This window comes from Aspergillus karnatakaensis (genome assembly GCF_047715665.1).
Source record: "Aspergillus karnatakaensis strain CBS 102800 unplaced genomic scaffold BJY04scaffold_23, whole genome shotgun sequence".
NCBI classification, from domain to species: domain Eukaryota; kingdom Fungi; phylum Ascomycota; class Eurotiomycetes; order Eurotiales; family Aspergillaceae; genus Aspergillus; species Aspergillus karnatakaensis.
The window spans coordinates 234,755-256,665 of record NW_027395735.1 but is presented as its reverse complement, the minus strand read 5'-3'; the positions used below and the strand labels follow the sequence as shown (position 1 = coordinate 256,665).

Sequence of the window (21,911 nt, the reverse complement as noted above, 5' to 3'; positions counted from 1 at the left end):
GCCGTTCTTTGTACCATGGATTAGTTTTGAGTCTTACAGATACGCTGCCTAAAAGACCCTCCTCTTAAACACCAACTGGCAAGGTTTCAACCCCGGGGTAAACACATCAAATGAAGCCAACAGCTGACTCCCAACCTCACCCGGCGCAAGTTCAATGTCAAACCTCGTAACCAGGATCGCCGTCAAGAGCCTTATCTCCATCAAGGCAAGGTTCTTCCCCAGACACCCAAAAGGCCCACCCCAGAACGGGGCAAATGCATCTTTCTCTTTGACAAGTTCAGGACGTGTTGAGAAGCGCTCGGGGATGAATTCGTCAGCCTGGGCAAAGTTATCTTCATCTATCCACGCAATCAGTATAGCAATGCGGTAGAAGGACCAGAGGCGGCAACATACCACGGCCCATGGCATAGAAATTAACCAAAAACGTCGTATTGCCTGGAATAAACTCCCCTCCCATATGAACCCCTTCAGCCGGCGTCTTCCTGTACAGCCCACTTGGCACCGCAGGATGCAGCCTCATCGTCTCATTAATACAAGCATTCAACAAAGTCGCCGCTTGAACCTTTCGATTCTCAATCTTCGCATCATCCCCTATCAACCCCTCAATCTCCGCTCTCAAGCGCCCCAGCAGCCCCGGCTCTTTCGCAATATGATACAGCAAAAACGCCATTACCGCCGACGTCGTATCACTCCCCGCGAGAACAACCAACCGGCTATCCAGATGCAACTTCTGCAATTCCGCCTTGGCCTCGTTAGGCCTGTTCCTCTTGACCGTGAGATAATGCTCGATAAGGAAGTGCGTGATGTCCGGGTTTGCCTGTTTTCCCTGGATGCTCATCCGCTCGTCGATCTGCTTTGCACAGAAATCAAGCAGAGTGTAGTACGCGCGCTTCGCGCCGGGAATAGCCATGAGGAGACGCACAAACCACGACGGGAAGGCCAGGGCGGCGCCTTTTCCAGAGTCGGTCATCATGTCGATGGCCCAGTGGGACTTTGCGGACTCGAGCATGTGGAAAGATTTGCCAAAGGCGAGGTCGCCCATGGCGTCGAAGGCCCAGAATCGGATCCAGGTGGAGATGTCGAGGGGTTTCCCTGGCTCTCAGTATTAGAGGGGGATAATTCAAGATATGGAAGTGTGGAATTGGTACCGTTGAATCCGTCAATCTGTCGAACGAGTGTCTCGTTGATGTTTACTACCCTCTCTTCATACCCTCTTAGGGCTTTATCGCTGAATGCGGGACTCCAGATTCTGCGTCTTGGGTCGTGCTCTTTTCTGGATCTGGCCGAGTGGATCGAGTAGGATGGCTGCTCGTAGTCGTACCAGGTTCCTTTTCCACAGCTTGCTGTTGGGCCCATGGATACACGAATTGCGTCCGGGTGAGAAACTGAGATGTCATTCGGGCTGAAACGGATGATCTTTCCCCATTTCTTGTGGTCGGCGTAGAGGTCGAGGTACATGGTGTTTTCCTTGAACACACGAGCGCTCATGGAGAACGATGTCAGCCTCGCGAGGAAATTGCTCGGAAATTTGTTCAGAGGGTTAAGGAAGATTCGATAGAAAGTCATGGCGCCTATGATTGTAAATAGATAGATTGTTACAGGGAAGGCGGAGGTTTCAAAGGGATTCGCGGTTGGGCTGACATATTTGAGAGTGAAGAGTAGACCAAGGTAGAGCGTAAGAAACACTTTGATATTACGCTGAGGGTACAGATGGTGTTCGCCTCTGTGGAAATGGAAGATATACGTTGTTAGGCCTGCGATCGCCGCGATGACCGTCAGGCCTTCGGGTGTGTAGAAGCTCTGAACATCCATTTGGGTGGTCTCGCTTCTCAAGGGAAACAGAGCACTCTTGCTACTTCCATGCTCGTTATGTAGTCTACCAGCTGTCTCAAAGAAAGATCCAGCCTTGGAAAAAAAAGGAAGTACTCTGCGCTTGCCAGGCTAGGGCTTACTGGCTTAACCTCCAGCCCTCCTTCTCCTGTTCCTGATTGGACTGAGCGTATGATCTTCCCCAAATAAGAACCGGACTCCGTATCGAACCGATCAGATCGTTCTTCAGCTGTGTTTGATTATACATCATTGTAAATATTCCCTACAGATTTAGTAATGAAGGGTGACTACCACGAGCTCACATTGCTGGGCAGATACCTTACCAAGCTCTTCCCGACTATTCTGGAGAAACCAAAAAAAAAATCAGAGCGTTGGTTAGACTCGATTCGAGATATATAGACACTCTTCGATGTCTCTATATTCTATCTAATACAAAATATCAACCTATGAATTCCTGATATAGCTACCCGCCACCACTGAGGGACATGTCTGTGCAGCAGCGCCGGTTTAACTTATAACTCTGTCACTGATGGGAGCAGCAGGCCAGTCATTATAGTTTTCGTGTGGAGCCTTGTAAGGACCATAGTGCACAGCGTTGCCCCGAGTATTGTCAGAAAGGGGGATCCCATGACGAATTCGTGAGACAACATCCTGCGTCGTATAGTTAGAGCAGGTCATTGAGAGACAAAGGCCCTAGACCGGGAGATAGACTGACAGTATTGTAGTTAAATGGTCTACCAAACGTAATCAAATCCAGCTTTCCGTCCCTCACGAGACGGTCTGCTTCCTCAACGGTGTAGTCATGATTGGCCATGAGCAGCGAAAGGCTACCAGGAAACTTGACAAGAGGCCCAAAGTCTAGGACAGGGTCGTAACCAGGGGGCAGAGGATGCTCAGCCGGCCGAGGAGTACGCCCAAAGAAATCTCCGGTGCCGCCGTTATGTTCAAGCCTCGACGGGAAAGATTGATGATCCTGACCTTGCGAGCGACCAGCTCCTTGATCAAGTAGGTGTATGTCTCTTTCATCTCATCGAAAGTGACCACCGAGTCATTCACGAAGTCGGTGGGGTTTAGCTTCACACAGACAAATTCTGGTCCGCCAAACACCTGACTGATAACATCAACGATCTCAAGAATGAAACGGCATCGGTTTTCAACTGAGCCGCCGTAGCTATCGGTTCGCTTGTTGGCTCGACTGTACCGTGTTTAGCATGTCGCGGACACTTCCAGACAACGAAGAGTAGACTCACGTGTTTAGAAACTGCTGGGGTAGGTAACCACTAGAATAAGAGAGCAGAGAGATAGAAGAGTCAGTATTAAGCAAGTAGATGTTTCCATGTTAAGCCGGAGAGAACACCCACCCTTGAGCCAGAAGCTCCGAGCCATCAAAGCCGGCTTTCTTAGCTAGCTGTAGCGAGTGGCGGAACGTTTCCACAACCTCACGCGGGTCCTCGATTGCTACAACATTTCCCGTGTGCCCCTATTCAACGAGTCAGTCATATGCTCTAAGGGAAAGGGTGCGTAATTTGCTACAGGGGCACCTGGTAGATCACGATACTTTCCCGCATCAGCTTTGATGCTAGACGGGGCTAGAACTCGCCCTCCCATTTCCTTGATGATCGGCATTTGATCGTGCTGGCGTCGGCCTGTCTCAGGTTATGGGTTAATAAAGTAAGCAAGGGCTATATTATAAGTGGTCGCAACGTACCTGCATGCCACGCTTGGAAGAAGATCTTGCCACCCTCCTTGTGAACTGCATCTGTGACTGTACGCCAGGCTGCGGCGTGGTCCTCGGTGATCATAAAAGGAGAGTATTTCTAGTCGCAGCCCGTCCAGTCGACGAAGGTGCCTTCGTTCACAATGAGTGCAGTTCCGTCTCGTGCTCTGTCAGCGTAGTGAGTGACCTGAGCTTGACCTGGTTTATAATCATCCACACAGCGATTGCGGGTCATCTGCCCCGGGAAACAGTCCTGGAGCTGGTTGAAGTCTACCTTGGCAAAGTCCACGATCGGCCGCACAGCATCTTTCATCCAGAAACCCTACGGTCGCAGTTGCATAGTGGCTCTATGGGGAGGGGATTGATCTGTGCCATCTGTGCGGTTGGAGTTAAATTCTCTGGCCACCCCAACCGTCGTGATCTGGAGGTCCAGCTAACAACAGAAGCGAAGCGTTTACTGAAGGCGGATCTGGAGAACGGTGGCCTCGAGAATCTACAGACATGTATACTGCTTTCCACCCTAAGCGCAGGGAACTGTGAAACTTCTTCTGAAGCATTATACGTCCGTAAGAGCCCCCGAACTAACCTAAACAACCCCCATAGTCTAACATGGAATTAGGAATTGCCACTAGCATGGCTGAGATATTACACCTCCATACTAGTACTATAGGGGGCTCCATCATTGCCCGTAAGACCGCGGCAAGAATCTGGTGGTCTCTCTACATCGCAGATCGCTGGTGCTTTTCAGGACTCGGTATACCTCGCCATATGGATGATGTTGGAGGGTTCCTTCGCCTTCCCCTGGACGAAGACACCTTTCGCTCACTTCCCCCCGACCAAAACATTCCCAATGTTCCCTATAAACAAGGCCTCTGGGCCTATATGATAACCCTCGTCCGCCTCTTCGGCCCAATTCAGGGCCTGAACCGCCGTTTCGCCTTCGGCGATACTGACATCACCGAACTAGATCAGACGGTTGTGAACCTGGGTCAAAAGCTAGAGACATGGAATGGCATGCTCCCAGTAGAGATTCAGTTCACAATCGCAAATCTCCACAGCCACCAGCATAACGGTTTAGGTGGGCCATTCATTGCCCTGCATCTTGCATACCACCATTACTCAACTCTACTTTACTTCCGGTTCCTTGAGGATAGGTAGGCCTTGTCGTCTACGACCTACGGCTCCTACGCTGCCCGCTGCAAGCATCATGCCTCTTCATTCAGCAGCCTTCTCCACCTCTCGCGTCAACTAGAAGGATGCGAAGCAAATTACCCCACCATCGGGCATATGACAGCCGTCTCGTCATCGGTTCTACTACACAGCATACTCTTCGGAAACTCCGAAGAGCTCCCCCGAGTGCGGCGAGAACTCAGTACAAACTTCGAGGCACTAATAGACCTTCAGCGATATTGGCCCGCAACGGGCGCGATGGTACGTATGATCTTTAACAATCCTGATTAGGCAAAGAGCACGAAAAGCTCCACTTCATGATCTATCAATATCAATATCTATCCAAATAAAATCAGTCTAATGACCGTTCTCTTCAGATCAACCGCCTGATGACATTCCAAAACATCTGCCTGTTATCGTCGAACAAACCGCACAAGCTGGATGGGTGGATGGTGAGATTTCTCCTGGAACACTCCGTCGCCCTTCAGAAGAGAGAGCTGCCGTTTGGGCCATCGGATGAGAAAGTACTAGAAGCCGACAATATGTCACTCAGGGCTAGGGAGTGGATAAATCCCCATAGGTACACGGATTTTGAGAACTTTTAGTCTGCGGCAGTTGTTGGGAAAGAATAGATCCACCGATTATATTGATGCGAGACCTCCAAGGATTCTCACTTGACCTTGACTATGGCGAATGTCCCCGTGAGTTGTTCGCTACCGGGCAGAACGCCAGGATAGCAGCGCCGATACAGCTCAAAGTGCTGCCAAGGAGCACGTTTATCGAGAAGTGAACCTACACATCTTGAATATTCGAAGACTACGAGATCCCAATGATATGATCACTGTGTTGGGATGGTAGATCATATCGAAGTGTATGATAGATGCACTGAGAAATAGACTTGAGGGATGCTGACCACTATCTTATTGGTAGGATGAGTAGCACAGAGGACACCCGTCAGAACCCCCATGCTCTTCCTAAAGAACCTGCAAGGTCTACAACTTTCCCTTCTCCTGCTCCTCCACTTTCAATTCCTGCACAAGGCCCCAAACCCCCTCCGCTGTCGGCCAAGCCATAGCCCCAAACTCCTTCGCCGACGCACTACTCGCCTGCCGAACCGCATATCTCGCCGCAATCCCCTGCATGATGACCGCCCCACGGAAGCCCGCAAACGCCCGTCCCCATTTGAGATCCCGACGAACATCATATCCTGATGTGGCGTAGAGAGCCAAACACTCATCCAAGCTAGGTAGTCCGATATCCGCCGGTGGGGGCCCCGGATTCAGCGCAGACCCACCCCAGACATGCGGTAGGAATGGCGCGACAAGGCTAACAACATCCGAAAGGGGGTGGCCCAACGTAGCCATTTCCCAGTCCAGGACACCGATGACCCTCGGTTCGGTCTTGTGGAATATAATATTGTCGATCTTGTAGTCGCCGTGCACGATGGAGGTACAGTCCGCTGGTTGGTTTCTGGTGAAGAAGCTGCTTGTTTGTTCGAGGTGCGGCAGGGGCCCGATGGGGGTTTTGGTTTCGACGTCGATGGTTGTTGCTTGGTGGCGGGAGAGGGAGGTGAATGTTTTGATCTGTCGGTTGTAGAAACCGGTGGGTTTGCCGAGGGTTGAGAGGCCCAGGGCGGAGGGGGAGAGGGTGTGTAGGTTTATGAGGGTTTGGAGGGCGGACCGCCACCTATCGAGGTCAGCTTCTCGACCAAATTAGATATCTCCTAGAGTGCGGGGGCATACATCTCCTTACGGTCCACCGGAGACACGCCGGGCATGAACGGATCTGTGAAGACTCTGCCGTCGAGAAATTCCATGATATAGAACGCGGTCCCGATTACGGTGTCGTCTTCACAGAGGATATACACTTTCGGGACGGGGACGTTTGTCTCTTGGAGGGCATGAAGTATGCGGTACTCGCGCTCGACTTGATGTGCAGTCTTTGAGAGGAGCTTTCCTGGGGGCTTCTTTCGGAGGACATATTGATGGCCATTTGGGGAGGCGAGGAGGTATGTTGGGTTGGATTGGCCGAAGCCGAACTATCGACAGTTTGTGGTCAGTAAGATTTATAACACTTGATAAGCTGTGGATATAGCACCTGTTTTACATCTAGTGGCGTTGATATCGACGGAGCGTGGTTGGTGATGTATTCCTCGAGCGAGGGGATGTCGATTGGCTGTCTAACGGGGCCAGCCATTTGGTCATGCCAGAGATGTTTAACTCGGAAGCCGGAAGAAGAAGCGACAACGTCATATAATAGTATCCCAAATCAGAGCAGTCAAACGAGCTACCTAACCTACCCCGCATCAACCTCGGATGCTTGCGAAGCCGCAAGGCTCGGCACGCGCTGCTCACTGCGGGGAACCCCCCTGTGTCGCACGGTAACAACTTATACTGTAGCTCTCAAAAACATAATTCAACCCGAGAGTGGCAGTGTAGCTCATGTCCGTGGTTGGTAGTGGGCTAATATTTCGCCGGGCAGGAAATGCCACCTGTGCCCTCGGATGCGGCGAGCAAAGCATAGAAATCGAATGGCCGCAGTGTCATATAATCCGTGTCCAGGCGCTTAGATCTGACATATTTGCGTAGACCTAGCGGAAGGGCCTACGCAGTACGCCTGTCACATCGAGTGACGCGCAACGTGTGACAAACAAAGCGCGGTTCGGCATGGCAGCGGGGTTGACCAGGAGCTGATAAATGATCGCTATCTCCCGCTTGCTCAATTCGATCAACAGACATATCGTTCTTTGTTTGATGTGATAGCGCAGGAGCCGAACTTTGGGCCAAGACCATCTTCCCAGCATGGACGTGAAAGTGATTGTCGCCCGTGAGCCAACTGGCCACCCGAACTGGAGCCTGGAAGGTGTCACGATAAAGGCCCCTTCAGATGATGAAGTGCTCGTCAAAATAACAGCGACCGGAATCTGCCACACGGATATTTTGCTATCTTCCATACCAAGCGGCACCCCGCTGGGGATCGCCTATCCGAAGATCCCGGGGCACGAAGGTGGGACCCCAATAGGAAATCCACAAGTCAAGATTTGAGTTAACCTGTATCAGGTGCGGGAATCATTGAAGCAGTGGGGAAGAACATCACTAGTGTCGCCAAAGGCGATAAGATCCTTCTATCATACTACTCCTGCGCCGACTGCAGCCAATGCCAAGCCTCAAAGCCGATGTACTGCAGCGATTTCAACTTGGAGAATTACGTTGGACGAAAAGGTGCTGCGATCACTATCAAAGGCAGTGAGGAAGAAACATGGTCGAGGTTCTTTGGGCAGTCGAGTTTTGCGGAGTATGCTCTCGCCGCGGAGGCTAGTGTGGTCAAGGTCAACCACTTGTTAGAGAGTGACGATGAATTGAACCTGTTTGCGCCCCTGGGGTGTGGATTCCAGACTGGGATGGGTGCCATTGTGAATGTGGCGAATGCTGGCCCAGACGACGTGGTCTTGATTATGGGAATGGGTGCGGTGGGCATGGCTGCTCTGATGGTGTGTTTCGGTAGAGTATAGCCTACAGGAATATGCTGACGCGATAGCAGGCGGCCAAGATACGAAACAGCAAGACAATTATTGCTGTTGACAGGTTTGCGTCTCGGTTGGAGTCAGCTGAGTTGCTCGGCGCGACACACATCATCAATACAACCATCCCAGAGTTTGACTTTCAGCAGGCGGTCCGCAGTATATCGTCCAGCGGTGCTTCGGTTATTGTCGACACAACAGGTGTAGGGTGGTTGATCGACGCCGCCGTCCAAAGTCTCTCCTCACAGGGCAAGATGGTGCATGTTGCCTCCCCGCCGCCAGGTTACAAACTTGGTCTTGATATCTCTGATCTGTTCATGGTAAGTCTCTTCGCTAGAGACCGTAGACTGCCAGATAACATTGGAGCAGAACGGCAAAACAATCACAGGATGCATCGAGGGGAATTGCATTCCATCAGAAGTGAGCCACAGGAATGTTTGCCTGATCTAAGACAACCGCTGACCTCAACACCTAGGCAATTCCGCAAATGATCAAATGGTATCGTGAAGGGCGATTCCCCATCGACAAGCTGATTACATTCTTCCCGGTGGGTCGATCCCAGCCCGTGTGCAAGTATAGACGAGCTAACCAATCACCTCTGAGGCTGCTGAGTTTGGGTCCGCCCTGGAGCAACTACATAGTGGTGCGGTGCTCAAGCCTGTGCTTACCTGGTAAGACTGCCCCTACACGGTGGACTGGCTGAGAGAGGCCGAGGGCAAATTCGTCGTAGTTTTCAATTCACCGTTCAGAGGGTTGTGGCTTAGTTCTGGGGTCCTAGTGGATCGAAAACTAGTAACATGTAGCTTCTGAGACCAATGAACTTACATTCTCAATCCGCTCGGAGATCAATGATGACAGCCAAGATGGTCGACTCTCAAGTATGTACCAATCAAGGTGAGCTCGACCCTGCTCGCAAACTTGGAGTGGGGTATCTCCGAGGTAATCCCAATCCGTAGCCGATGGGGCGACAGTGGACATATGTCTGGATAGAGGAGTGATGCCCCTCCCCACTGCAATGAACAGCTATAAAAAAAGCCGTGACCTTCCTCGAGATATCGTGCTTCAACAAACCTTCAGTCTCCTCATACCAAACATGGCTGCTCCCACCTTCGACGTCTTTTCAAACTTTCAGAACATCATCAATGGGCAGCTCTCAGATACAGCAGAGAAGCGCCATGGCATCAATCCCGCAACGGGTGAACCCAATCCTGAAGTCCCTGTCTCAACCCGAGAAGACGTCGACAACGCCGTGAATGCTGCTCAAGAAGCGTTCATTACATGGTCCGATACCCCATTTCCCGAGAGACAGAAAGTCGTCCTCGCCTTTGCCGATGAGTATGAGAAGCATGCAGATGAATTCATCAAGCTGCTCGTCCAGGAACAAGGGAAGCCTGTATGTTCATCCCACACCATCTCCCTTGAGACAGAGAAAAGAGTACCATACTAACCATCCATGTTCGATGCTGCAGCTGTTCCTCGCAACTATGGAAGTTCACGGCTCCGTGAACTACCTCCGCGAAACCACCACCCTGGCCGAGTCTCTAAAGGACCAGGTCCTGCAAGAGGATGATTCGAAGCGAACACTCCTGCGATACACCCCTATCGGCGTCGGCGTCAGCATAATCCCCTGGAACTTTCCAATTTCGATCTTCTGTCAAAAGCTTGCCCCGGCGGTTCTCACGGGAAACACGGTCATTTTGAAGCCGTCCCCATACACGCCATACACGGCCTTGAAACTAGGTGAACTTGCACAGGGCTTCTTTCCGAAAGGAGTGGTCCAGGTCCTCTCTGGTGATGAGGGGCTGGGTCCGTTATTGACTGCTCATCCGGGCGTCGACAAGATTAGTTTCACGGGGAGTTCGGCGACGGGGAGGAAGGTAATGGAGGCGGCTAGTAAGGGGCTCAAGAGAGTCACCTTGGAGTTGTGAGTTTCTACCGTCGTGTTGATTGGATCAGCCAGATGGGCTAATAATAGGTACCAGGGGAGGTAAAGATGCCGCGATCATTTGCAAGGATATTGACATTGAAGCTGTTGCTGCAAAGGTACGTCTTCTTGGAGTAATTTCCGACCGACCAGGTACTAACGGCGTATCAGGTCGCCACATTTGCCTTTATAAATTCCGGCCAAATCTGCACCGCCATCAAACGCGTCTACGTGCATGAGGCCATCTACGAACAATTCCTGTCCGCTGCAGCCGCATTTACCAAGAATATCGCCATTGGCCCCGGCGACCAGGAAGGGGTGTTCATGGGCCCGGTACAGAACTCCATGCAGTTTGACAAAGTCAAGACCTTCTTCGCGGAGGTTGGTGAGGGAGACCTCGCACGGACCAATGGTGGGATTTGCAGCGATAAACCTGGATTTTTCATCAAGCCAACAATCATCGATCGGCCAGATGAGAAATCTAGAATCGCGACGGAGGAGCCGTTTGGGCCGATCGTGCCGTTCATGAGCTGGAGCGAGGAGAAGGATGTGATCGGCCGAGCTAACAGCACCCGCATGGGTCTTGGGGCGTCGGTCTGGTCGAATGATCTGGAGGAAGCGACGAGGATTGCGGGTAAATTGCAGGCGGGCAGCGTGTGGGTGAATTCACATCTGGATCTTGACCCCAAGGTTCCTTTTGGAGGACATAAGGATAGTGGGATTGGAACGGAGTCGGGGGTGGAAGGGTTGAAGGGATGGTGTAATGTTCAGAGTTTGTTCCTCAAGAAGTGAGATACCTATTAACATTGGCTGAGAGATGTGATTGAAACAAAGCCAAGAGTTGACTTATCATAACAAGAGTGACTATCTTTGATTGGTGAATCCTAGAGAGTGAACTGCATGAGTTCTGCGCCGCAAAATGCAATCATCCCTATAATATTCCCCTTTCTCATTAATATTGTTGGAAAAATTCCCGAGATTCGCGCCTGCTTTACTTGCTTCCTAACTTGGCGCCTTCCTCTGATTACGGTATCTCAAGGGATCTATCATCGGAACTGATCACATTTCACTTCTTCCCACCTCCCACCTCACTCATGTCTGCCAAACCCCCTCAGATGTCGCCTGGGCGTGACAGAGAGAGTTCCGGTGCTGCCTGGTCCGATGATGAACGAATAAAGCTCTTACAGACCTACGATCCCAATACCACCTGGGAGACTTATCACAAGGTACTTCCAGCTCCACTTACTCACTTCTACCTTCTAACAGTATTCTAACCTTCCTACACAGAGAAACCTCTTTCCCGGGCGGACTAAGATTGCCCTCTACGCTGAGTGGCGTGTATGTACCTTCCTCTCCATCATGTCATCAGAGCTGACCCTTCTGTGCATCCAGAAGCTAAACCAGCCGAACAATAGAAAGGGCCTTCTTCTCAAACAACAAATGAAGGAGAGCTATGCTATCAGCTCCAATGTCGCTATATTGGAGCCTGCTAAACGCCCCCTTACGCCCGTAGCTATGGGTTCGGAGATGCTACGCCCGGAGAAACAATCAAGACTAGAGGATGAACTCGACGAAGAAAGTGATGATAACGGTGACATCGAGCCCAACGGCGAAACAAAACCCGTACGACAGCCATCCTGTCCCCTGGATGACTGCACCTTACTTAGTTCGTCTGTCTAATAATTTCCAGCTGCACATACAACAAGCTCTCCACCGGCGTACACAAGAATTACGCAACTCCCCATTCATGCGCCAGACTCCGAACAAGCGTGTCCCGGCGCGAGAGCACCTGCAGCCGATATTATCGCCGACAATGCCAAAGGCAACGTTGACCCATCCGTTGCCCAGCAGGCCATCTCTTGATCAGCCTTCGATCGTTGGTATAGACTCACCGTTTTCGAATCGTACATCACAATCAACGGGTGTTGAAAGCAATACCACCGCAGCTGCAAATACCACCAGTAAATCACCGCAATTATCGTGGACTTCGCCCGCGACACAGGTTACCATGAGTCCACAGCCTTCAACCACAGAAGCCCTCCAAGAACGTCTAATAGACAATGGCAAGGACACTATGGCGGCTTCGATAGGCTTCCAAAACACCCCTCCTGTTTCTCGAACAAACTCCCCCGGAGGTACTGCAATTGCAGAGCCTAGAACCGCAAATCCTACAATAGGGTCCGAATACTGGGCCCGCAATGGTAATACGGCGCCATTGGCAAACCACAGCAAATCAATACCGCGTACGCCATACACATTTGCTGAGGTCCTCCCATCCGCAAACACACACGCATCCGAGGGCAGCATCCAAACCCAGACAGAAGCTCTAAACAGCCCTGTTAGTGATCCTCTGGCCTCCCAGCATAAACCAAAGACTGCACCCACACTCGCCCCATTACTCCCTCGTCCTACTATCAGCACAGAACCTCGAAGCATAGATTCCCATCACACACGCGCACAGAACATCAAACCACGTACCGTGACTCACAATTCACCAAAGGAGCATTCTTCCGTACCCAGTCCCGGGGCCTTAGCTTCCGCAGAAGGTACCGCCCGACCATCTGAAAGGCCGAAACAAGAGCGTCATGGCCCGCATCCACCTCATCCGCTCGGCCCTTTTGCCTCATCTCTTACCAAGGAAGACTGTCTCGCAGGCGCCCTTCAGTTGCTAGCTCGCTTCGCGCAACTTGAGACAGAGGACCAGCAAAGAACTGCTGATTTAAGGGCATGTGTCAACGCTCAGCAAAAGCAGCTCGAGATCATTGAGAGCTCAGGAGCCGAGCAGCTGGAAGCGCTCAGACATCAGGTGGCTAACATGCGTAAAGATCGGGAAAAAGAGAGACATGAAATAGAAAAGGAGAGGGAAGACGTTAAAGACAGGCTTGTCAGGGCTGAAGAATTCATGACTAGGTTCAGTTCCTTTTTCAATATAATGCAGCAGCATAAGTCTGACCAAGGGGCGCCAAGGCAGGGGTGTGAGGGCCAACAGCCTATGCCAAAATGAAGCCGATGAGCGAGACTTCAACGCAGATTTCAGGACTGCCCCAGTTACCGTTGCGCTGAGATTGATATTGATATACATACTAATCATATCTACCTCAAGAGCTCAATCGCGAAAGAAAAGATGTTTCCAGATTTACAGGGACTGTTCAAGGCAGCCATACTGTAGGAAAGGGGAGATGATTTGTATGGTGCATTATTGTTACCTATTTTGATATTTTCCTTGTCGTCAACAACCTCCATCGGGCCTTTCTCTCGCTCAGGCCATTGTGTTATTCATGAATGAATAGGTGTCTACTCGGCGACATCAGCTCCTATCACACGTATTACATGGTATTCACCCACTTGGCCGATCCATATGCCGTTGAGGATCATCTTTCCTCTACCGGACGCAGGAGTAAATCTAGTTTCTCGATCACGCTGTTGCCGGTCCGTGAATTTTACAGTCACCTTTACTGTGACATTCGAAGTTCAGCAGATGCTGACATCGTCCATGCTGCAGATATTCACTATGGCTTGGGGCAAGGCATATAAACCTATATTTTCTTTCCCGCTCCAGTCTCGTCCTTTAAACCATCTACCTTTCGCATCTAACTTCCCTTCTTTTTCTTTTACTCGACAAAACGAACTTCCAAACTCCCTACAACATTTTACTTTAAGCTGACAACAAGTAGGTCTGTTATCCCGACCAGCGGTGTCTGGCTGACATGATAGAAGTTGAATACAAGCGGAGCTTCTGGAATGCCAGTAGAACCATCAAAGCCAGCCATAAGAACTCGCCGGTCCACCCCGATCATCAGGTGGGCGCCCAAGGAAACGAGCAGATTGATTGGCAAGCGTCGCCAATACTCCCATCTATCTTGGCCTGAGTTTCAGCAGGTATGATACTGTTGTCCGGTCCGATCTGAGAACAGTGGGCTTAATAGGTTTTTTTCCACTCAGAAAGGCTTCTTCCCTGGCCGATCCGCCGCGGCTCTATCTCAGCATTGGAGTGTATGTGGCACCGACCTTGGTGGCGGACAGGGCTAACATTCTCAGGCGCATTATACCAAGATGGACGCTAAAAGCAACACCAGCGTGTCGTCGACTCCCAAGAGGACGTTGCTCGAATCTGCAAAGAGGACGTTTATCGCCTCTGCATCGAGACCGGAGGACTTGGAGAGACCTCGGCCGCAGAAGCAGCCTCGACTGAATGAGAGTCCCACCCCTACTTCTAGCAGTGCTGGCGATTCCCAGTTGCACAGCCAGAAGCATCGTGTATGTTTCTTACGCCCATCAGCTCCAACCCTTACCCTCGTTATCAACAGAAAGATGGCCGACAAGTAAAGTAAATATACACTACAGACATCGCCCACAGGATCAAAGAGCATGAACCAGCTTCCCGCCAACCCGCTCACGGGCAAAGGACCTATGCTACCCCGTTATGTGGCGGCGTACCCAGACCGCGGGAAACCACTCGAGAAATCTACCAGACCATCATCCTCCGCCCGCCCCTCGCCATTGACACAATATAGCTCCCCGTCCTCAATTTTACCCAATACTTCCTCGCCGAAGAGTCAACAGCTCTCCACGGCCGCTGGCCACCAGGCCCATCCAACACAGCCAGAGAAAAATCCTACAGCTACTACTAAGTGCGCCCCGCCACCTGCACGAAACCCGTCCCAAAGCCCAGCAGCGTCCACTCGTGGCGAGGCCTCGACCCCACGAGCAGCTAGCAAGAAGCCCTCGGGACCATCCTCGGCTAAAGATGGTACCGTAAGCACTCGCCAAATTTATCTTCCTCACAATCCAACCATTACCAGTGCCCCTAGCGAGGGTATTACTGTCAGTCCTGCCGGTTGCAAGGACAGTTCTGCACAGGAAACCACCACACACTCGAGACTCATCAAATCCGAATCCACCTCAACGATCGCACGTGCCGAGAACTGGTCTGACCTCATGGCCCGAGCATTTAAACTCTACGCCGACGAAAGAGAAGACCAGGAAAAGAAGCTCGAGGAGGCATCTTTCCTCACAGAAAGATTCCAGGAGCATGCAGCTCGACTCATAGTTCACCGGAACCTGATCGAGGAACAGCACGCACGGAGCGATAAACAGGCAACCCTCACGGAGTCACTCGCCGAGGAGCTGAAACAGCTGAAAGACCAATCCGAGGTACGCGACGGGCAAACCCAAGATCTTGCTGCGTTTGGTAAAGCCATGAAGAACGAGCTGGCAACGGTCCAGCGAATGGTGGACTTATTCATTGAGGAGGTGAAGAGCGGTGCTAGACGGATCTCGGAGCTCGAAGAGGTCAACCAACGAGTTGAAAGTGCCTTTGCGCGTCCGAAATAGGCTTTGACTGGATACGGAAGTGGGTTTGCGGAGATGACAAGGGTATTTAGATGATATCAAGCAGGTGGAAGTATAGCATCCAGCGGGATATTTTCCTTCGATGAGAAACTCGGCGGATGAGGGTTCGGTGGGCTTGGTTTGTTCAGAGCCGCCTGGAAGACCAGAACCTCTAGATAGCGCGTCACCCTAAGCCAATGGACATATACACAGAACATGACATTTCTACCAAGCTTCACCAGAATAACAGGTGCTGTAGAGTGGGTTGAGCGTAAAATAATCGACTTTTCCAGAACCTCCGACAGCACGTTATGACCAACAAAACCAAGCCCATAATCAAATAGTCCTATTGAGGCGACTGAAATAATCTTTGAAATGTTCAAGAAAATCCTCCATTTTGTCGATTCTCTCGGTATCCGAGCTTGACTCTTTTCTTTTGTCGGCCATCATAGTCTCGATCTTCTTTTCCAACAGCTTGTTTGACTCCATCCGACAGACCTGCCCAGCATCTTTATAACTTTGTTTTCCCCCTCTATCTTCCTCTCGAGGGCCTGTATTTGCTCTTCTCTGTTCTTCTCAAGGGCCTGGATCTGCTTTCCATGGATCGACAGTTGATATTCAAGACGTTTGACTTTGTCCTCCAAGGAGCTGGTAAGGCTTTTCTGGCGGGCGCTTTCGTGCTCTTGCTTTTGCTGCAGCAGCTTGATAAATTGAGCAAAGAGACTAAAGGATCCTTCCAGACATTGGAGCCCTGAGAGATCATCTACAGTAAGAGCCTGGGCTGGGGTTGGGACCTGTGGTGTGCCTGTCGCCTCTGTAGCTGTGCGGGTGGAGCGTTCATTTGAGAGCTTGACATTGGGGGGTGATGTATGCTTCTGCGTGCTCGTGTGTGTATCCGCCTGAACTTTCCGGCCGGTTGTGTCTACACTGGTGACCTCCATAGACGGCTCCCTCCGGCAGAGTCGGGGATCTCTGGCTGGCGGTGATGCGCTAATGAACGGAGCTGGAGGGACCGCGGGCAAGCCGACAGGTTTGGGGGGGAGACATGCTAATCCTCGACTTTGGTGCTGTGGCCTCATGGCTTCCATGGAGTGTGGCCGAGGTCTTAGACGAATTTGCTGATGGTTCTGTATTTCTAGTACCATTATCTCCGAGTCGTTTGGTTTGTGTTTCCGAACGCTGTATGGACTGACGAGGTATGAAAGGACTGGGTGCTTTGCGGAGACCAGCAACCTGGGCGGGTGGCTTTTTAGGTTTCTCGGGATGTTGCGGCGCTCGTGGCGATCTGCATCTCTTCATGGTTGTTAGCTTTGATGTCATGGCTAGGTAGGGACTTTGATAAAGGGATAAACAACAGCTGCGGGACCCCTTTCACCACCAGGCTCTCGGACTCTATAGCCTCCCATTTCCCCTGCAGCGCCATTGTATTGCCTCGAAGTTGCCCCTCCGTTCCTTCTAATCCGGTAGTCGGGGAAAGAGAGCGCTTCCTACTTCTCTCCCTGATACGATCGTTCTGGGAACTGTCTGACATTCTGCGTCTGCTGTCAGAAGGACGATGGTGGTCAGCACCTTTGGCCATGATGAGGTAAAAGACAGCTTGCCAGGATGGCTATGAATATGTGGAGGATGGTGGTGCTTGCTGTAGTAGTCTTCGTTGTGGCGGTTTGTCAATGCTTTTCCTTCACGGCTTGTATAGACATCCAACTGCAAGATAGATTTTTGCTGAGATGAGGTGGCGCTAGCAGAGTGAGTAGGCAGGAAAAAGAAAGAAGAGAAAAAAAAGAAAAAGAGGAAAGAACAAGGGAGGGGGTGTGTGTCGCGTCTATTGATCCCCACAAAACATCACAGTAATGCTAACAGAAAACTGTTCAGCATGTGCTAAACACTACAAGCTAGGCCTTAGGCTTAGCTGCCAGTATACTAAGATTTTGGTTTGTTTGATAGTAGCTTTTGATACCTATTATACTTCTGCATTAAGTCAGGTGCAGCTAGTAATAAAGTAGTAAACTTAGTTATTACTGCCTCTTAATACTATCTAACCAGGATGAGCGGGTTGAGTTAATATAAGATCTATGCTAAACAGAATACTTTTGAATAAGGCCCTAGTCATGCCAGGTTATGCTGATATTATGCTAGATTTTATGTGTGACAGCCGCTATCTAGTATCTACATATGTATTATTATAGTAAAGAGTGCAGAGTACTAGTTAGTTATTATACTGCATTGCATGTAACCTGGCTATTTAAAGCTATGCAATGGTTAGTTAGAGGAACTTGTTTTGTCTTTCCCCTAACACATCTCTGCTCTTCCCTTGTTATTCCCCGCAAGTCTTCCTTAAGTTCTCCTGGAACATCACCCCCCAACAAAGCGGCCACTGCAAGACTACAAAAATCCAACTTGTACCCTTTTTTATTGTCACTGCCTTGCTCTTGAGCAAAGTATTGAGCCAAATGCCTCAGCGCTGGACTGCTGAGGAAAGGCAGCTCCTTGTCAACCTACGGGGGCAGATTCCACCAACTGACTGGGCTATTGTTGTATGCTACATCCAGATCCATCCCTCATTACATTCTACCTTTATTAACATTCAACACTACTCAGGCATCACGACTCCCTAGTCATTCTCTAAGGGCCATCCAGTCCCAGCTATCACGCATCAAGGGGAGGAATAGACGGCGTGGAGGTCTTGTGGCGGAAGGTAAGAGTTTCCAAGAGCCTTCCAAATTGTACGTGCTTTGTTCCTGATTTTACGATCAGGTCCGAAGCAAACCGCGAATATACCTGTCACAGTTGAAGTCCAGGTCCCTGCCGGCAATGATATTGAGCGAAACACGGATGGCATGAGCGATGGGAGCGACGAACATGCAAATCTAGTGAGTTCACCATCTTTCGATGGCAGCTTGTCATTAACAGGTTCCAATTTTAGCTTTCCAGTTTCAGCAGAACTGCGAACAAGTCCTGCAAGAAGGAAGTCCCTGAGCCGGATAATCCAACGACAAGCGCTACTCCTCCACCTCCTCCGATCAATCCAACCGCCATATCTGCTGTTGCTACCGAAGCTCTATTTGCCTCTCCCTCATCGCCCGCCGCGCATTCCACTCCCCAGCAACGAAGCCACCATATATCCTCGCAAGACATCCCGCCTATTTCGGCCCCAGTGCACAACCCTAGCTCTCAAACAGTCGACCATGACCCGCCTACTGCACGCGTCATACATCCTCTACACCCATCCGCTAGTCCGCACCGTATCATAACTCGTCTCGACACTCCAACTCCCCGTCCCTCGAACGATAACACTCCCCTTGTTAACACGGAAACGGCTATAGCAGACTCGCCCTCTTCGCCAGTAAGCGACGTTTCTAGAGAGAATGCTATAGACTTTGAGTATAAGGGCCTGCCGCTCAACGTTGGTTCATCATCACATTCTAACGATCAAGTCTTGAGACTGGCAGCGCTCGAGGCTACTGTTGCCGAGCAAACGGCATTGCTCCAGTTCACGACTACCAAATTTGCAATACTGGCTACTCGTCTTGCTTTCGTCGAAGACACTGCTCGGAAGGCGCTAAGGAGGTTGAAGAAGCTGAAGAGGGAGCTGAGGAAGAACCGTTATCCAGATTCTCGCGGTTGAACGTGTGAGGAGATAATGGGGTTTGAGGCATCTGGATCGTTTCGTTTTTAGGCTCGGTGTCGTTCGGTTTGTTTTCAAGTTTGGCTTCGAAGACGTGTGTGTAAGTAATTTGAAATTGTCCTTTGGGGTAGGATAGCATTGTAACTTCCTAGATTGTAATGTCCTGCTCGATTGAACGTCCTAAGGGTTTACATCCTATGGGCACTGATTGCGTAATGGCCAAAGTGCCTGCAAGTAAATTATCTTCTCAGAACGCGTGAGGTATCTGCAGAACCATTCCCAGGTTTCGGAGCAGAAGGACATTTGATACCTGCAAGTGATGGTCTTTCCGGTTATGTGATGGGAATCTGCTATAGCTATCAAGTTCGGCAAAGAACTATCGGATCCATCGCGAGCTTAACAGTTCAGTAAGCTGTGTCAGTGCTCAATGCTCAGCTAGATCCAGGACTGGTGGCTGCACACAAACTAATAATACGTGATGGAAACAGCGCGCTGCTACTCGGGGTGTCCGGGCCTGAGATATTTGGTCCTGTGAATTTTCGCCTGGGCAGCTTGCAGACACTGCCTCTTTGAGGGGTTTAGCGCGAAGAGGTTCATCCACTCTTTCATCCTGCTCACTTGGTTAGTACTCTGCAATAGTCTTGCTACAGCTTTGCAGCCTTATAGCAAATCCATACTCTCAACGATCATTCCAGCTAGGGGGTCCGCCAGTTTCCCTCCTTTGTCACTTCTCTACCAGGACCGAATCCACTTTCCATAGACCTTCTTTCTGATGCCTCGTGGAAGGGTCTACGTTGGGCCATGGACTGATGAGGAAAAGGCATATTTTGTTGAGATTCGTGAGAAGTTTCCGGATCTCACGTGGGAAAAGTTCCGGGTATGCCACTACAGCTGTTCACAAAAGCCATCCCAACCCACTAACACAACTTGTAGCAGCAATACTTTCCAGGCCGCACCCAGACTGCTGTTGCCAGCGTATGGTACAAGATCAACCGCCAGAAAGATCTCGCACGGCTCCGAGCCCTGCGAAACCGACCAAGTAGCCCGACGCAGAATACTTTGCAGACAACACGACTGAGCCCGCCCCAGCCTGTACAGCAAGCCGAACAGTCCGCGATAAGTGAAGATGATGATGAGCCGGTGGACGAAAAGGAAAGGGTTCAAGGCTTTCGAAATAGACGTGGCGCTGAGCCCGGCCACGATGACAATAATCATGTTGCTCAGCCGACAGGTGATGGACGGAGCAGGTCTGGCTCTGAGGATTGTTGTGACATCGAGTCCAACCACGATGACAATGATGAAACTTCTCAGCTAGCAAACGTCGCAGAGAGCTTTCAGGTAGTTGACGGTGAATATGACACGGCGTCCGACCACGATGATAATGATAGCCATGCCGAGCGTGTCGGTTCATTCTAATCCTTTTCTCTACATTGTCCCAATGGCTGACGTCCACAAGCTCCAGAAAATCGTTCGTGAAAAGGCCACACTCCCGGAACCCCATGATGCTCAGGCGGAACGGTCACCTCGACCTCTTACTATTGGGGCGCTCTTCGCTTCGAGGTACAGCAGCAATAGCAGTAACCAGTCTCCCATCCTGCCGCCCGCAGCCCTTGAGCTGTCTTCGCTCGAGAATTAGCACCTGTCTCAGCCTACTGAGCCAATTGCAATAGAGCCCCTCTATAGTCGGAATACCTCCATTGCCGTGAGCTTTGACACACCCATCCGTGGCTCCACAATACCGTTGGCGCCTCAGCAGAGACCGGTTTTCACAACGGCCGGTCTTACCTCTCCGGCTGACCCAACCAGTAGCCTCTCGACTAGAGGGAAATTCGAGATGCCAATCCAGATGAAAGTTGCAGAGCGGCTCGAGACCGCTAGGGATCATCTGAATGAGATTATCGGCCTACTCAGCACTCAGGATAAATGGCAGCAGGACCACGAGGAACGACTCGCGAAGATTGAGGCCAGACTTATGGGCATGGAGGAGAAAGTCAACACTTATAAGAAGGAGTTAGATAAGCTGGCCAGCCGTGTTCATAAGTATAAGAAACGGGTTAAAAGGCTGCGAAGGGAGTAGGTTGGGCTGACTTTCATTTTGTCTGTCCTATACTTTTTACTGTTTTCAGAGAGCTTTCATGAAGACACCAGCTATTTGCGTCGATGGTTTACACCAGATATAAATCAATAGACATTCGTAAACAATCGTCGGGTTCTTGAGTAATTCATATCCTGTCGTGATCTGTCTGGAGCTCCAGCCAGAGTGAGCCAATACGTTTGACAAAGCCTGGCACTAGGTTATCAGTGAGTTACGGACATATTCCGGCTCCCCTTTAGAGGTGATTTGAGAGTCGATTCTAGGTAAAACAACTGATCATATGCTGCTATATGGCATGAGGGTCTCTCATCATCGGATCTAAATACTGCCACCATTGGTATCCACAAATTGCACAATCAGCAGCGCAACCACGCCCGCTCCCTCTGAATTGGCTGAGCACAGACATAACCGAAACGTCAATCCGCATGATGGGCTAAGTCCTGCTCAGCTCCCCAGGACTGTTCTACAGTCTGTGAGGCCTGGATGGGTTAGTTATTCAACCACCTAGCGTAAGTTCACTGGACAAATCCCAGTAAACTATCCTAAAGCGATCCTACGACATGCCACTGCAGACCTTGTGCACGGCCAAGGAACGCTCTCCTCTGCGGTTTCACCTTGAGCTTCGCTGAGTATGTTCATCCATGGTTGCTTAGACCTTTCCTGGACCTGTAAACCTCAAGCTTCATCTCCACTTCTATG

The 21,911-nt window shown here is 50.7% G+C and overlaps 10 protein-coding genes across 10 annotated transcripts; 7 read left to right on the top strand and 3 right to left on the bottom strand.

Moving 5' to 3' along the window:
* Positions 1-48: 48 nt before the first annotated feature.
* Positions 49-1,812, bottom strand: BJY04DRAFT_207427 (cytochrome P450; the record flags this gene model as incomplete). The annotated part of the gene is made up of 3 exons (XM_073713855.1): positions 49-338; positions 394-1,092; positions 1,149-1,812. 3 exons carry the CDS (start codon positions 1,810-1,812, stop codon positions 49-51), a joined length of 1,653 nt encoding a protein of 550 aa, XP_073571461.1.
* Positions 1,813-2,210: 398 nt separating this feature from the next.
* On the bottom strand, positions 2,211-3,782 carry BJY04DRAFT_227725 (uncharacterized protein; the record flags this gene model as incomplete). The annotated part of the gene is made up of 8 exons (XM_073718695.1): positions 2,211-2,481; positions 2,546-2,754; positions 2,787-3,025; positions 3,081-3,110; positions 3,192-3,310; positions 3,364-3,476; positions 3,539-3,647; positions 3,690-3,782. 8 exons carry the CDS (start codon positions 3,780-3,782, stop codon positions 2,338-2,340), a joined length of 1,056 nt encoding a protein of 351 aa, XP_073571460.1. The 3' UTR covers positions 2,211-2,337.
* BJY04DRAFT_188531 (fungal specific transcription factor domain-containing protein) lies at positions 3,685-4,978 on the top strand (the record flags this gene model as incomplete). The annotated part of the gene is made up of 2 exons (XM_073711241.1): positions 3,685-4,113; positions 4,167-4,978. Coding segments are annotated over exons 1-2 (752 nt in total), but the record flags the coding sequence as incomplete, so codon positions are not given.
* Positions 4,979-5,709: 731 nt separating this feature from the next.
* Positions 5,710-6,913, bottom strand: BJY04DRAFT_218087 (phosphotransferase family protein; the record flags this gene model as incomplete). The annotated part of the gene is made up of 3 exons (XM_073716232.1): positions 5,710-6,403; positions 6,460-6,755; positions 6,824-6,913. The coding sequence occupies 3 exons, from the start codon at positions 6,911-6,913 to the stop codon at positions 5,710-5,712; spliced, it is 1,080 nt and encodes a 359-aa protein (XP_073571458.1).
* A 605-nt stretch (positions 6,914-7,518) lies between these two features.
* Positions 7,519-8,912, top strand: BJY04DRAFT_218086 (NAD(P)-dependent alcohol dehydrogenase; the record flags this gene model as incomplete). Its single annotated transcript, XM_073716231.1, has 6 exons — positions 7,519-7,723; positions 7,777-8,207; positions 8,258-8,557; positions 8,607-8,657; positions 8,713-8,784; positions 8,841-8,912. The coding sequence occupies 6 exons, from the start codon at positions 7,519-7,521 to the stop codon at positions 8,910-8,912; spliced, it is 1,131 nt and encodes a 376-aa protein (XP_073571457.1).
* A 403-nt stretch (positions 8,913-9,315) lies between these two features.
* Positions 9,316-10,972, top strand: BJY04DRAFT_188524 (aldehyde dehydrogenase family protein). The gene is made up of 4 exons (XM_073711240.1): positions 9,316-9,630; positions 9,707-10,161; positions 10,220-10,280; positions 10,333-10,972. Exons 1-4 carry the CDS (start codon positions 9,331-9,333, stop codon positions 10,951-10,953), a joined length of 1,437 nt encoding a protein of 478 aa, XP_073571456.1. The 5' UTR covers positions 9,316-9,330; the 3' UTR covers positions 10,954-10,972.
* Positions 10,973-11,145: 173 nt separating this feature from the next.
* Positions 11,146-13,577, top strand: BJY04DRAFT_188522 (uncharacterized protein). Its single transcript, XM_073711239.1, has 4 exons — positions 11,146-11,387; positions 11,449-11,499; positions 11,554-12,499; positions 12,662-13,577. Exons 3-4 carry the CDS (start codon positions 11,723-11,725, stop codon positions 13,163-13,165), a joined length of 1,281 nt encoding a protein of 426 aa, XP_073571455.1. The 5' UTR covers positions 11,146-11,387; positions 11,449-11,499; positions 11,554-11,722; the 3' UTR covers positions 13,166-13,577.
* A 1,426-nt stretch (positions 13,578-15,003) lies between these two features.
* Positions 15,004-15,556, top strand: BJY04DRAFT_188521 (uncharacterized protein). Its single transcript, XM_073711238.1, has one exon. The coding sequence runs from the start codon at positions 15,100-15,102 to the stop codon at positions 15,493-15,495; it is 396 nt and encodes a 131-aa protein (XP_073571454.1). The 5' UTR covers positions 15,004-15,099; the 3' UTR covers positions 15,496-15,556.
* Positions 15,557-17,942: 2,386 nt separating this feature from the next.
* On the top strand, positions 17,943-19,117 carry BJY04DRAFT_218083 (uncharacterized protein; the record flags this gene model as incomplete). Its single annotated transcript, XM_073716230.1, has 4 exons — positions 17,943-18,026; positions 18,091-18,187; positions 18,247-18,362; positions 18,416-19,117. 4 exons carry the CDS (start codon positions 17,943-17,945, stop codon positions 19,115-19,117), a joined length of 999 nt encoding a protein of 332 aa, XP_073571453.1.
* A 772-nt stretch (positions 19,118-19,889) lies between these two features.
* BJY04DRAFT_218082 (uncharacterized protein) lies at positions 19,890-21,194 on the top strand (the record flags this gene model as incomplete). Its single annotated transcript, XM_073716229.1, has 4 exons — positions 19,890-19,994; positions 20,051-20,518; positions 20,574-20,694; positions 20,788-21,194. 4 exons carry the CDS (start codon positions 19,890-19,892, stop codon positions 21,192-21,194), a joined length of 1,101 nt encoding a protein of 366 aa, XP_073571452.1.
* Between the last annotated feature and the right edge of the window lie 717 nt (positions 21,195-21,911).